This window comes from Notolepis coatsorum, assembly GCF_963971535.1.
Source record: "Notolepis coatsorum genome assembly, chromosome: 13".
NCBI lineage: Eukaryota > Metazoa > Chordata > Actinopteri > Aulopiformes > Paralepididae > Notolepis > Notolepis coatsorum.
Window position 1 is genome coordinate 128,289,506 of NC_140177.1, and position 14,606 is coordinate 128,304,111.

Here is a 14,606-nt window from a genome sequence, read left to right on the forward strand (position 1 = left end):
GATGATACACAATTCACACAAAAGAGACCTTGTTTACATTTTCTGTTTTGGTCTGATGTGTGTGTTGAAGTTTAGTAACTTATTATACTGTGAATCTCTCTCTTGGCAGAGTCAGGGGTGTGGCCAGCGATGGCAACCTCTCCACCAAGTCACACATCAGACCAAAACAAACCATTTAAACAAAGTGCAATACCAAGCGGTGCTCTTTTGCCTAGAGGACAACAGTGACTCAGGGGGTAGAGCAGTCGCCTGGTAATCGGAGGGTTCCCAGTTTGATTCTGGCTTGTGTCGGAAGTGTCCTTCAGTGAGACACTTAAGCCATTATCCATGGTTCTTGTACGTTGACCTGCACAGTTATAAAGCATTAAATAGAACAAATACACGAACAGGTGGAAATATGCTCAAATCACCATACACAAAGGGTTAAGGAGAGCTCTTTTCATTTATTCTCTAACTTGGTTTGAGGCTACCTGGTATAAACAAGAGGACAGTGCTTGCAGCGCACAGGAACACCTGTGATTGGTCAGACAATGTAGCTGAGGGATGGGGAGCGCTTGATTTGATATAGAAGAGCAGGCAGTCAAAATGGATCTCAGACAATCATATTTAATTAATTGTGGTGGGCCAAAATCGTGATCACGATTAATATACCACTAATTGTGCAGCCCTACTTGATGACATCACAAGTTTGAGTTTTAGTGGTCTAGTTTTGGGATGTGGGAGAGCATTGTTCATGTTCACTAATATTTCTGGACCATCTTTAGACCAGAGGAATAACATGTATGAATTCTTAAATTGGGCATAGTTCCCCTTTTAAGATTGTTGTACACTCTCTCTGTACCTTCTGTATTCGTGCCAAACCCAGAACACATACACGGACACATAGGCCTACTGTATACAGAAGCGTCCCTGGAGCAGCTATGTGGTTCAATCAGTGTGCCTTGCTCAAGGACACTTCAACAGGTATGGAGAGATTGGTTGCCATGGGGAATGGAATTTGTGAGTCGTGACCTTCCGATAACACCAATAATGGTCTGTCTAACTCACTGTTTAATACTGGTACTACTGTATTTGTTTGATTCAGGCAAGTGGGTGCACTTATTTTATGACCACAGTTAATAAAGTTAACCACAGGACTCTGTAAGTAGGCAAATGGTTAGGCATCAATTACACTACTGGCAAGTAGCCGGTATTTCATACAACTTAATGTAAAAAATAATCGACTAACACTCTCCCTTTAATATCAATTATGCGTAAATGACAACTTAAATCTGCCTGGTAACAGACTGACATATTGAGTGTTTCTCCTTCTAAAACCACTCCTACGTTTTTTTTTCTATCCTTCAGCTTTTCAAGAGAAGCAGTTATGCAGCCAGTCCTGCGACGCAGTGCTCATCGTTGGATTCTCTAAATGTGTGGCGTGTCCTGAGTCAGCAGGCGTGTCCAGTGACCCCAGTGACCCCAGTGACCCCGAGACCAAGTAGCATCTATCCAACCGGACGGACCAGCGAGGCGGAGCCAGCCCCGTGCAGAGGGCGTGGCCAACTATGGATAGCCGATGCAGCAGCAACGATTCGCGGATCACCAGGGAGGCGGGCTCTAACAACACCACGCCCACCTCGGCCAGGATCGAGTCGTATGAGGCCGGCAAGAAGAAGTGCATCTCGGACGTCAGGAGGACCTTCTGCCTCTTCGTCACCTTTGACCTCTTGTTCATCACTTTGCTCTGGATCATAGAGCTAAATGTAAGGTGTGTGTGTGTGTGTGTGTGTGTGTGTGTGTGTGTGTGTGTGTGTGTGTGTGTGTGTGTGTGTGTGTGTGTGTGTGTGTGTGTGTGTGTGTGTGTGTGTGTGTGTGTGTGTGTGTGTGTGTGTGTGTGTGTGTGTGTGTGTGTGTGTGTGTGTGTGTGTGTGTGTGTGTGTGTGTGTGTGTGTGTGTGTGTTCAGGCCTAGGAGCTGTTGGCCACTGAGCAGCCTCACTGGGGCAGTTGGGGGTTAAGTACCTTGCTCAAGGGCACATCGGAAAGCATTTGTTATTGGCACACACACACACACTTTAATCAATTTGGATAGCTATAATGGTTACTTCTTTCAATATAATGTTTTGTATTTACGGTGTTACTTTGTGTGGGGCAGAGGATTCTGACTGTTGAAAAGGCTGAATGACTTTGTTAAACCACTATAACCATAGTGGCTGCTGGTGGGCCAGAAGGTTAACACTGTCCGTGCCGCGCGGTCAGGTATTCTGCAGGAATCACGCTTTACTGGAATACACAAAACATGTTGTCATTTTTCGGCCTATTTATGAATCGTTTTCAAATAAAAGCTAGATTATCGATAGTATGGGCGGCTACGTGGCGTAGTGGGCAAGGCGCTCGCCACGAATGCAGAGACGCTGGGCTCGCCTGTTCGAGCCCAGCGCTCCACATTGCTTTCAGTTTAGCTGGTCGTTCATACTAATACACATTGGCCGTATTAGGGGGTGGGAAACTGATGGATGGGGATCGGGCGTTGTGGACAGCGACTCCTAGGTCGGTTGGTGCGCCTGCGCAGTAGAATCAGGAAGTGTCGGGGGCAGCGTGATCCTCCCACGCGTTACTCCTCGCCACTGAGAGATCGAGCTGCGCAGGTGAAAAGATGCGACTGCTGTTACCTCAAGTACCGGAGGGGACTTGTGCTATGTATGACTTAGTCCACATTGCAGCCGGCTTGTGGGAGGCAAGAAACAGCGTTCGTGACAGGGGAGGGTTGAATTGGATGATACGAAATTGGGATGGGAGAAAAATATAGAAAATGGGAGAAAAAGTGGATAAAAAAAAAAGATTATCGATAGTATATGTGTACTTATGCACGCTAGAGAAGCGGGCTGAAAAATCTATTATCTTATTTCCTGATCAGCTACACACACTCACAGCCACACACACACATATGGGACACGCTGAGATATAGGTGAAAAGAGCTCTGATTATCCCAAGACTGGTAAAATAGATTCCTTACCTCAGATGTTCTCCAAAAAGATTATTCCAATTCCTGATCGCCATTCCAAATATCGATCGCGTTTATTGATCCAACGCTGGGTACTGGAAATACCGATTCCACGCTGTTCTGAGGGTCGGCGAAGACTGCAATCGGCTCGGATTACATGCCTGACAAGCAAAATGTGGATTCCGGACTTTCTTTTCCCCATGCGTTTTCATTCAATCCAATCCAAAGGGTGCATTACCATCCGGCAGACGATAGGGGGCGGTATTTTCCCTGTTCAAACTCAGACAGAGTCCCAGTGGTAACGTGAGGCTAGATTGATGAAAAATGAATGGAAATCGATAATAAATAAAAAATAACGATTAAAAACCAGATTTCTTGTCGCTTGGCACTCAACGCATGGCATGAACTAACGAGATTTCTCGTGGCTGGCACTCAAAGTGTTAATGTCAAGATCATAACTCTCTGCTTTACGCCGATCAATGTTTACAAATATCTTGCATGTAAAAACGAAGCGTTTGCTGCTATAAGATGCAGGTAGCTGTCTCTCACTGTGGACCTTGTGGCAAGAGTCGTTTGATTTGAGAGCGAAAAGGTTCACTCTGTGGCATATTCTGGTGTTCAGTGTGGCTACCCTTTTTTTTGTTTACGTTTGGATAGAAGATTGGGCATTTAAGGGTTAACCTTCTGTAGTGTGGTTGTGAAAGGGTTAACCTTCTGTATTGTCGCAGTGAAAGGGTTAATCATTTGGTAGTGTGGTAGTGAAAGGGTTAAATGGTTCCTTTTTAAATTCGGTCGAGCTAAATATATCTATTGTAGGGCGGCTGTTTTTCTGAGATGATGAATGAGTCGATGGAAGCAGGAATGGATCTTTTAACAATGTGCCCCAAGGAGGAAGTGCTTTTTTACAGCGGAAGACAATGAATGACCTAGTTTCTGGAAAGTTTGGTTGAATACAATCTTTCTCATTCGACACAGTCTGGCAGTGAGGATCATGTAGCCTGATCAATGGTTCAGTGAAAGGAACTCACAGTAGACTGAGTCAGTGTGTCCACATTATGATACATTTTCGAGCTAAATTCTAACAAAAAAAACAAAGGAATTCATACACATTGTAGCTTTAAATTAAAGGTAGGGGTGCACCGATGTATCGGTCGGGTATCGGTATTGGCCGATAAGTGCCTTGTTGACTGCAATCGGCCTTGATAAGCTCGAATGTGCCGATGGCAGTAGCCGATAAATATCCATCAATTTGTGTAGCGTCAAAAGACAAAAAAAAGTTCACTCGCGACCTCCACAACGGTCCCCCCCACACACACACACACAAGCTACTGCATCAAAGTTACTACTTATGATTAACAAGGCATTCGTTTTGTGGCATTAACGTTATATAGTTAGTGTTACACGTTCAATAACATCAGCATATTATTTACCCGAACGTAGCAAGCCCGCGTTCATACTAGCTCAGTTCCTTCCGTTGTTCATAGAGCCCTGAGTTTTACCCATTCTGCAATCTGTTAATAAAGTTTTCAATCAGACACATGTATAGAAAGGCTTTGTTTTATTATAACAATCGTTGCAGTAAAATCATTATGCCTCATTTAAGTCATCCTGCGGAGCTAAAAGCTAAACGTCGGCCGCGCCGCGCGCCGCTGTTGTTGTTCTAGAAAACCTCTCTCGTCAAAATCAATGGCGGACAAAAGCAGAAGTAAAAAATGTATACGCGCTTGCCGATTGGTGGTAACAGCAGAGGCGGGTGCAAGCGGTGTGTGATGTAATTGGCAGAATCGACTGTCAATAAAAATTTCATTGGTTGAGACTCTGTTTGAGACAATTATCCAGCTGCAGCCCAGCCGGTAGACCATACTGGGAGAACTAGTATCTAGCTGCAGCCCTGCAGAACATACTGGGAGAGAGATAGTGCTATTTCTTGATGTTTCCTTTTTTTAAGTAAGTAAAGAGGCCTATGTTCATATCGGTGAGCACAATTTGTAACACAAATATACAGTAGTTTTGCCACAAATATCGGTATCGGTATCGGCCGATTGTGTTAGTTGAACAATCGGTATCGGTATCGGTGGCAAATTTTCATATCGGTGCATCCCTATTTAAAGGTACTTTATAATAATAACTTTATTTGTATAGCACTTTTCATACAGAAATTGCAGTTCAAAGTGCTTCACAGCAGTAAAAAATACAGGCATAATAAGCAAGCATAAAAAGATAGAGAGGTAGCATTCAGTAATACAAATAATAAAGTAGAATAGACAGAGTAAAAAAGTGTGGTTTGATTCAGTTTAAAAATAGGCAATACTAAAAAGAATAAAATAGAACAGACAGAGTCAAAAGTGTGATAAAATAGTTCAATACAAATATACAATAACATTTACAACAGAGCATCGCTCATAACACTTAACACATCCAGTGCCATTCACGGATAAACACGTGTTTGGTGCCCGACGGTTGAGTGCCATTCACGGATTAACACGTTTCTGGATCGTTATTTCTTTTATTCGCTATTTCTATTGATAATTCATCGGGCAGGCTGTCCTGAATGGGTCTGAGATCGCAAACGTTCAATACCGGCGCCTAACGCCTTGCGGCCGCTATTGCACTCCATTTGAAACGATGTGGCTTGGTTCATGTTCAATGCTGGATTACATTGGAAACACGATTGCGGTAAGTACTTGGAATGGCGATCAGATAATTGGAATATTCTTTTTGCAGTACATCATAGACAAGGTAAGGGCTATATGTTATCAATCTTGTGTTGATCCGATAATTCCTTCCCTGCAATCGGAGCTTGTGTCTGTAATGTACTGTGTAATGTATTCAGTTGGTGACGATCGAAGCATAGAAACCCCCCCCCACCCTTTCATGCATGCATGATGAAACATAATACCGATAATCTAGCGTTGATTTCCGATTGATTGTCGATCCAAGTGAGGAATGGCACGCTTCCTAATGAAATGCAATAAAACGCTGTTTAGCGGTGTTTCCTGGGATTACACAATTACTCTATTACTCTATACTAACTATACTCATATTCACCACGGTATAAAACGGGAATGTATTGATGAAAAAAAGTATCTGTTTTTCGCATCTTGACCAGAAGAAACTCAATGACAATCAACTATAGTATTAGATCCATAGCTATAATATTTAATATAGTTTTAGCACTGCAAACACCGGCATGTATCCCCATTCATTAAGCGCTGGCACACACGGCCCACAGCGACCTCTGGTGACTGGCACTGGATGTGTTAATAGAACAACAGAGCAGTGCATTGCTCTTAATACTTTGAGTTTTTTTTACAAAGTTCTAACATACAACAGAGCAGTGTATGTACTTTATAATCTGTAATGCCATCAAACAGCAACCTCTATGCAAAAGTCCCCTGCTTGGTATTGTTTACTTTAATTAGTTTAATAACTTATTACACTGGTGATTTCTCCACACCGCTTTGGCTAAGCTTGAGGTGTGGCCAGCTGTAGTAGCCCCTCCCCTATACCAGGGATGTAAAAAATACCCAGAAATTATACTTAAGTGAAAGTATGGGTACCGTCTCAAAATCGTACTCAAGTAAAAGTTAGAGTATCTGGCTAAAAACACACTTGAGTAAAAGTCCAAATGTTTCTACTTTTAAATGTACTAAAAAGTAAAAGTAAAAAAAACTTTTTTTATTCCGGGGCAATGAAATGTTCCATTTCGTCCTCTTCATCACTCATAGCTACTATCGTTTGTGACCATCTTCTGTAGCTTGTCACTCTGACTGTCTATTCTTCTGATAGCAGGTGTTTAATCAAAGATCCCCGCTTTCTAGTCTTGCACAAGGACCAATCAGCATGGGTATGGGCGGGTTCATTTTCCATTGATGGATTTTTGATTGGCTGTTTTTAAATAAATTGCGGCCGCAGGATTAATAACGTTAGTTCAGCCAGAGAAACGAATATACTAATTAAAATGGTTGGACCTGCGAGATTTGTACTTTGTAGTTCTGCATTTTAAATGTAAGGAGTAAAAAGTGTGTTTTTTTCCCTCTGAAATGTAATTGAGTAAAAGTACAAGTATACAAACCTAATATTACTCGAGTAAAGTACAAATCCCCCAAAACAGTACTTAAGTATTGTAACGAAGTACAATTACTCAAGTACTTTACACCCCTGCCCTATACCAACTGAAATCAGACGGTAAACAAAGTGCAGTACCATGTAGTCTTCTTTTACCAAGAGCTCACTATTTGACAACATCTTAGATAATAACCTGTATCCTAATCCAGTAACAATTTGTTGACCACGGATTGATTCAATTCAAGATCCCCTCCAACATGTGTTTTGTTTTTAACACTTTAAACATTTTGTATATTGAATAACAATATACAAAACAAAACATATCATCCTCCTGTAAAATGTCACACGCCACACCCCACCCTCTCGCCACACGCCGTTTAAGACTAAATTACTTGTAAATGGGAAAATAAAACAGTACATTTTCACCATAGGCGGGTAAATAAAAGAAATCCGGGCTTGAGAGGTCTATTGTGGAGTAGATTAGGAGCATGATGACATCATAACAATGGGACAGTCATACATAACTGTGCCTTCCAGACGAGGAGGGAAGTCGCTACTTGGAATAATGCAACGGCCCTCGAAGTTTGAATTCCAAGTAGGACTAAGAAACTCGACTACAACAGTACCTCGCTGTCGTCATGTCAACACGGTAGCATTCAATATAAACAACATTGTTTTAACATGTTTGTAATCTTTAGAAGCCAATTTGAATCTAGATTCTCATCAATACCAGTTCAATACAGTTTCTCTGCATACATTCTGTTCAGAAACCCATAGGTAAACTACACACTGGTTCTCCCATAGGTAAACTACACACTATGGTTCTTCCATAGGTAAACTACATTTATGTGGTTCTTCCATAGGTAAACTACATTTATGTGGTTCTCCCATAGGTAAACTACATTTATGTGGTTCTTCCATAGGTAAACTACATTTATGTGGTTCTCCCATAGGTAAACTACATTTATGTGGTTCTTCCATAGGTAAACTACATTTATGTGGTTCTTCCATAGGTAAACTACATTTATGTGGTTCTCCCATAGGTAAACTACATTTATGTGGTTCTCCCATAGGTAAACTACATTTATGTGGTTCTTCCATAGGTAAACTACATTTATGTGGTTCTCCCATAGGTAAACTACATTTATGTGGTTCTTCCATAGGTAAACTACATTTATGTGGTTCTTCCATAGGTAAACTACATTTATGTGGTTCTCCCATAGGTAAACTACATTTATGTGGTTCTCCCATAGGTAAACTACATTTATGTGGTTCTTCCATAGGTAAACTACATTTATGTGGTTCTCCCATAGGTAAACTACATTTATGTGGTTCTCCCAGTACTCGCGTTGAGGGGGGATGGCATCCCCCCTGAAATAAAAACTGTCAATATCATTCCCCTTCTAAAACGGCCATCCCCCCGTCCCATCCCTTCCATCCCTTATGTCATTTTATCAATGAACATGGTATTACTGCTATTTCAACATTCAGTTTTGCGCATATTGAAAATATTGACGGCAAAGGAGCAGTACACCCGCATGCAATGGCATTTTTTGCGCAGCCAGTTACCGGTCATCAATCATAGCTGTCAACTAGGGGTGGGAATCACCAGTTTCATCATGATACGATACGATATAGATTCTTTGGACAACGATACGATATTTGCCGATATCACAAAGTCTCTCACGATACAATATGATACGATTAGATTCAGGTGCCTGCGATCGATATGAGATGATATCATATGCCCATTTAACACAATCAGTAACATTTAGATCAACAAAAAAAAGGTAATGAAAATATCATTTGACATTTGTATTTTTGAGCTCTTCCAGACATTTAAAGGAAAATCAATCTATTGTTTTTAATACAAATAGACCTCCTGTTCACTGTAAAGTGCCACGTTTTTATATATTGAGCTTTAAACTTTAAGCTACATTTTTTGGAACTCAAAACTCACAACCTCCCTCTCCCAAACCGTTCCTACAACAATTTGTTGATGTTGCATGATCATGTATAGGCCTACATTTATTATGTATTATATTGTTTATGTTTAAATAACATTTAAACATCAAACTCCTCTGACCTCATCTGGTCTTTCCAAAGACGCGCGCACACACACACACAGAAAGGGAGAATGCTATGCTGTAACATCTACACACACGGAGCTACTGCTGTTGTTCTTGGGCGGATATGAGACTCGCCACAGGATTTTCAAAATAAGAGTATCGATATGAATCGATCTTATTACATCGCATCGATCCGATTCGATTGTTGATAATTACATCGATGTATCGATCTGGATCGATGTATCGTCCCACCCCTACTGTCAACACGCACGGTTTTACAGGGATTCTCCTGTATTTCGACCCTCTGCACGCTGTCTTTACGGCGCACGGATTGGTACGTATTTTGTACTAATTATTATAATTTTTTTTTTTACAAAATGGGTGCAATTCTCCTCCGTGACGACAGGTGGCAGCAGTGTAGATTAGACCGTTATCACAGGAAGTCAGACCGGGAGACGGTTGCCAGCCGAAGAAGAATAAGAACAGAACAGCGAGCGGATTTGCTCAGAGCTCAGGGGAGAGACTGATGCGGCACCGAGGGTGTCAAATCAACTTAGCCAGTGTCTCTTGATTGCCCACTCTGTGGCTTTTGTCTCTGGAACAAAGGGTTTGCAAATCTTCTGTGGATAAAACAATACAAAGTTACTGTGTATGTGATGCAGGAAGGAATGTGTAAATGTCTTGGTGAACAGCCGTTTGCTCTGCGCCTCGGCGTCCCCCTCCTTCACTCTGACGCCCAATTTCCTGAATGCGATTTATAAATAATAATTGATCCGTTTTAAAAGTTGTCGTGAATCGTCATGTTATGACAAATACAGTTACTGGTAACTCGCAGGCATTGCAGAGATATTGAGGAAAAACACAAAATCGCATTGGCTTTTTTTCTATCTCACATTTCTCTGTAGACACACAATGTTCCAAAATGATATTCCCACTGCTAAATTAATGACCATAGGTATTTTTTTATAGCTTTAACGAGTTGTAGTATTAATATGTAGCCTACAGTGATGAAGGTATAAAGACACTATGGTAATACATTGATTGATTGCTTTTATAGTTTCACAAACACATCAAGACAAATCACAAACACAAAGAAATAAAAAGAACAATAGTATGTTGCCAGACACTGTCACATCAATGAACAAACATACACCATGTCATATGCTTTACACTAAGGACGCAAGGGGCTGATTCTCTGACATATATACACACATTACATATATACACATACACATATATATATATATATATATATATATATATATATATATATATATATAATATATACACCAGCGCCGCCAATAGATAAAAAAAATTAACTAATCAATCTCACAATTTTCTGTAATCAATCTAGATTAATCTAGATTAAAAACAGCATTTTTCTACATAAAACCGAAGCTTGTAACAGATATTTACTTGAGTAAAATCATGGAATTAATGTAAAATCAACACAAAGAATGTATATTTAGATTCAAAGACTATTTTAATAGCTTTCTTTGAATACAGTTTCTCTCCTGTGAAATACAAATGTTCAACAAAACCATAATTTACATAGCATTTACACTCTAAGTAGGAAAAGTTTACCCTACAACGAAATGGCTGGGTACATACAGGTTTTGACCAGCAGATGGCAGCGACGAGGCAGCTCCATTGGGAGGGGGCGGGGCCGGGTTGGAGGGGGCGGGCTGAGGGGGCGGGGCCAGGAGAAGGGGCGGGGCTAAAACGTGCACGTTTTCTCAAAACGAAATGTTGACAGCTATGGTCATCAATATCATAATGGCCAAACGACCAGGAGGACAGCGCAATCTAAGGCAGCCAGTGGTTCTCAACTTGTCTAGCCTCGGGACCCAACATTTTCCTTAGTCATTAACACTTTCAGTGCCTTTGATTAACGTTGATTAATGTCCTTGGATGCCAGCATCCACTTCAATGATAGCGTTAAAAACACATAATCTATGTTTTAAATGTGTCTAATCTGCCCGTCGCTTATCAATGACTTATTTGCAGTCAACATGGTCGAAACGTAGGGGTGGACGGTATGGTCTAAAATTTATATCACGGTATAATTTGAAGCATAGACGGTAACGGTATATATCACGGTATCAGTGTTTCCGTTAGAATACATTTTTTTGCCTGATAGGCAGGCTATATAAAGAATGACATCCTCAAGGCATGTAGATTTATAATATTTTAACTTAAAACTAGGCTACTTTTGCGTATAAAGTCATTATATTCCAAATAAAATAAGTCCTGAGTCGAGACTCCGTGCTGCTCCCATTGCAAACAGCGGGGCTGGATTTTGCTAGAAGCATATGTAGCTGCAGAGCCGCAGAGCCAGTGGCTCTTTCAGGTCGTTCAGCCGTTTGGTGGGGGGGGCGCTGTTGAGCGGGCCTGTGACCAGACCTGAAAGAGCCACTGGCTCTGCGGCTCTGCAGCTGCATGCTATTTCGCAAATCCACTGCTGCAGCAGCCGTCCTCCCGTCGTTATCATAACACACATATCATAGTGTTTACAGCAAACTGTAGTTGATCACCAGGTATGTTTTATTAACGTAGAATAATTCATATAAGAAAAACGATAGGTAAGATCTCTTACCTTTCTCCACTGGTTAAAAATGCCAGGAACTGAAATTGAAACTTGCTGTGCGCCGCGGTGATATGTGTTTATTATGAAATGACAATTGCGTGTTGACACGCCCAGTGCGCCCACTGCGCGAAGCCTCCTAAATAACTTTTTCCAGTTTGCACATATCTATTATCTATGACTAATTCGATCTATTTTTAGGGGCAAATGCGATTGAAATAGTCGCGCTGTGGTTACATGACGTCATTGCTATTTTAGAGCTGCCCTACCGGTTACACGGTATAGTCAAAATCCATACCATAGAGCAAATTCATACCGTTTATACCGTCCACCCCTATCGAAACGGATTGTTTTTTAATCTGTTAATTTCCGTTTTATAGCATTTCGAAAAGCTATCGTTTTCTAGAGAATTTCAGGAAAATATAAAGATTCCGTCATAAACAGCTTTTACTGGAATATTCTCGAATACACTAGACACGTTGTCATTTGTCGGCCTATTTATGAATAGTTTTCAAATAAACGCTAGATTATCGATAGTATATGTGTACTTATGCACGCTATAGAAGCGGGTTGAAAAATCGATTACCTCATTTCCTCAACATCACACACACACACACACACATACACATACGGGACACGTTGATATCTCAGTGAAAACATCCTAAAACTGGTAACATAGACTCCTTATCTTACAACAGATGTTCTCCAAAAAGATTATTCCAATTCCTGATCGCCATTCCAAATATCGATCGCGTTTATTGATTGATTATTGGCTGCTGTAAATATATATTCCAGGCTGCTTTCCGTCACGCTATCACTTCCCTCTTCATCAGACGGCTCGCCAGCATAGTGGAGCCAGTAGGCTCCCCCCCACCCATCGACCTGTGTAATCGAATGGGCTGCAGTTACACAGGGATAGACGATAGGGGGCGGTATTTTCCCATCGGAGTTCCTAGAGGGGCTGCTGTACCAACGGGAGACTCGGTTGATGAAATATGAATTCAGATCGCTAATAAAAAGAAAAAACGATAATTAGCGTCATCTGCATTCAACGTGCGGGGCGAAATAACGACATAACACGTCGCCGGCATCCAAAGTGTTAAGTCGCGACCCACATTTTTGAAGGACTATGATTTATTTAAATTTATTTTTGTTGCAGTAATACACAATCTTTCATGCACTGTTAAAAACATGAAATAAACACAAGTGCAACAAAAGAGCATCTAGGGCTAAAAACCCAATGAAATAAAATAATAATAAATAATATATGCTTCTTAGCAGATTTCTTAGCTTAACATAACAGACCTAAGTTTGGGAAACTAATGGGATAACTGGGGTTGCAACAAAAGTGCAACTAGGGCTAAAAACCCAATGAAATAAAATAATAATAATAATAATAAATAATTATGCTTCTTAGCAGACTTCTTGGCTTAACATAACAGACCTACAGTAAGTTTGGGGGAACTAATGGGATAACGGGGGTTGCAACAAAAGTGCAACTAGGGCTAAAAACCCAATGAAATAAAATAATAATAAATAATATGCTTCTTAGCAGATTTCTTAGCTTAACATAACATACCTAAGATTGGGGGAACTAATGGAATAACTTGGGTTGCAACAAAAGTGCAACTAGGGCTAAAAACCCAATGAAATAAAATAATAATAATAATAATAAATAATTATGCTTCTTAGCAGACTTCTTAGCTTAACACATTCATGGCCATTTGGATCCGTCTAAAATCACTGTAGACAGCCAGTATTTCTAAACAGACTTGCATAGTCCGTGGGGCTGTTTGTAGAGCTAAATCTATACTTTATAGTATTGCTATCTGTCCATTCTCATTGTCAATTGAGACCATAAACCGTCCCTTCAAAATGGCTTAAAGAAAAAAAAAATCATCAATACGTTCTCATTTTATAGCGTCTTGAATATAAGCGTTATAAGGGATTTCGGCTGGGATATTTCCTGGAAGGCGAGATACAGGGCTAATAGCTAATAACGTTAAATCCAATGGCATTTCGGATATACAGAAGCTACAGTTAAAACTCAAACTGCATATGATCGGTATGATGGTCCACCATGAATGCATGAAAGGGGGGGGCGGGGGACATCGTTTCTGATTATTGAATGATTACCAATAACCGCGTTAGCCTCATTAGCTGATCGGGTGGATGGCTATCATAACGAGCCCTGATCAGCATGTAATTTACGTGAAAAAGATCTTACCGTGGGCCGGTTGGATCCCCCAAAGCATTTCCCAGTTATCGATCGCCATCTGGTAGATCCATATGTCCATTGGCTGATGATATATTCCTTTACTGCATAGTGAAATCCGCATCCCAAAAGGTATTCCAAGCTACAGGCTGCACATCCAGAATCCAGCTAACTGGAAACTACATTGAAAGTAAAAAAAAAATAGTGCACCGTTCTGCCACAGGGCACACTGCATTATCGAGACATCGCCCCTAAGAGGATCTGGCCGGTAATGCACTTTTCAGAATTCGAAGAGGAGGGTAGATCTGCAGTGCAGCTCGATGACATCGAGTAGGTTATTACAATGGAATAAAAGCCAAAACAACCTTGCCACGGACATGTCCGTGGTTGGTCCTCAACCGTTGGATTCGAAACACGGATTTATCCGTGGTTGGCCCCGAAACGGTTAACATAACATACAGTACATAACATACAGTACGTTTGGGGGAACTAATGGGATAACTGGGGTTGCAACACAAGTACAACTAGGGCTAAAAACTAAGGCTGTCAAAGTTAACGCGGTATTAACACGTTATCGCCCGATTCTATTAACGCCACTATTTTTTTAACTCATGATTAAATTTAGAGAGAAAAAAAGAAATAATTTTTTTTTTTTAGACTTCACTCAGGTGTATTATTGATGCTCT

At 40.8% G+C, this 14,606-nt stretch overlaps 1 protein-coding gene across 1 annotated transcript in view; it reads left to right on the forward strand.

Moving 5' to 3' along the window:
* stard3nl (STARD3 N-terminal like) overlaps window positions 1-14,606 on the forward strand; it is a 114,877-nt gene that overhangs the window by 11,158 nt on the left and 89,113 nt on the right. Inside the window, 1 exon segment of the mRNA XM_084328120.1 lies at window positions 1,348-1,745. Coding sequence (XP_084184246.1) covers window positions 1,548-1,745 — 198 coding nt within the window. The 5' untranslated portion in view covers window positions 1,348-1,547.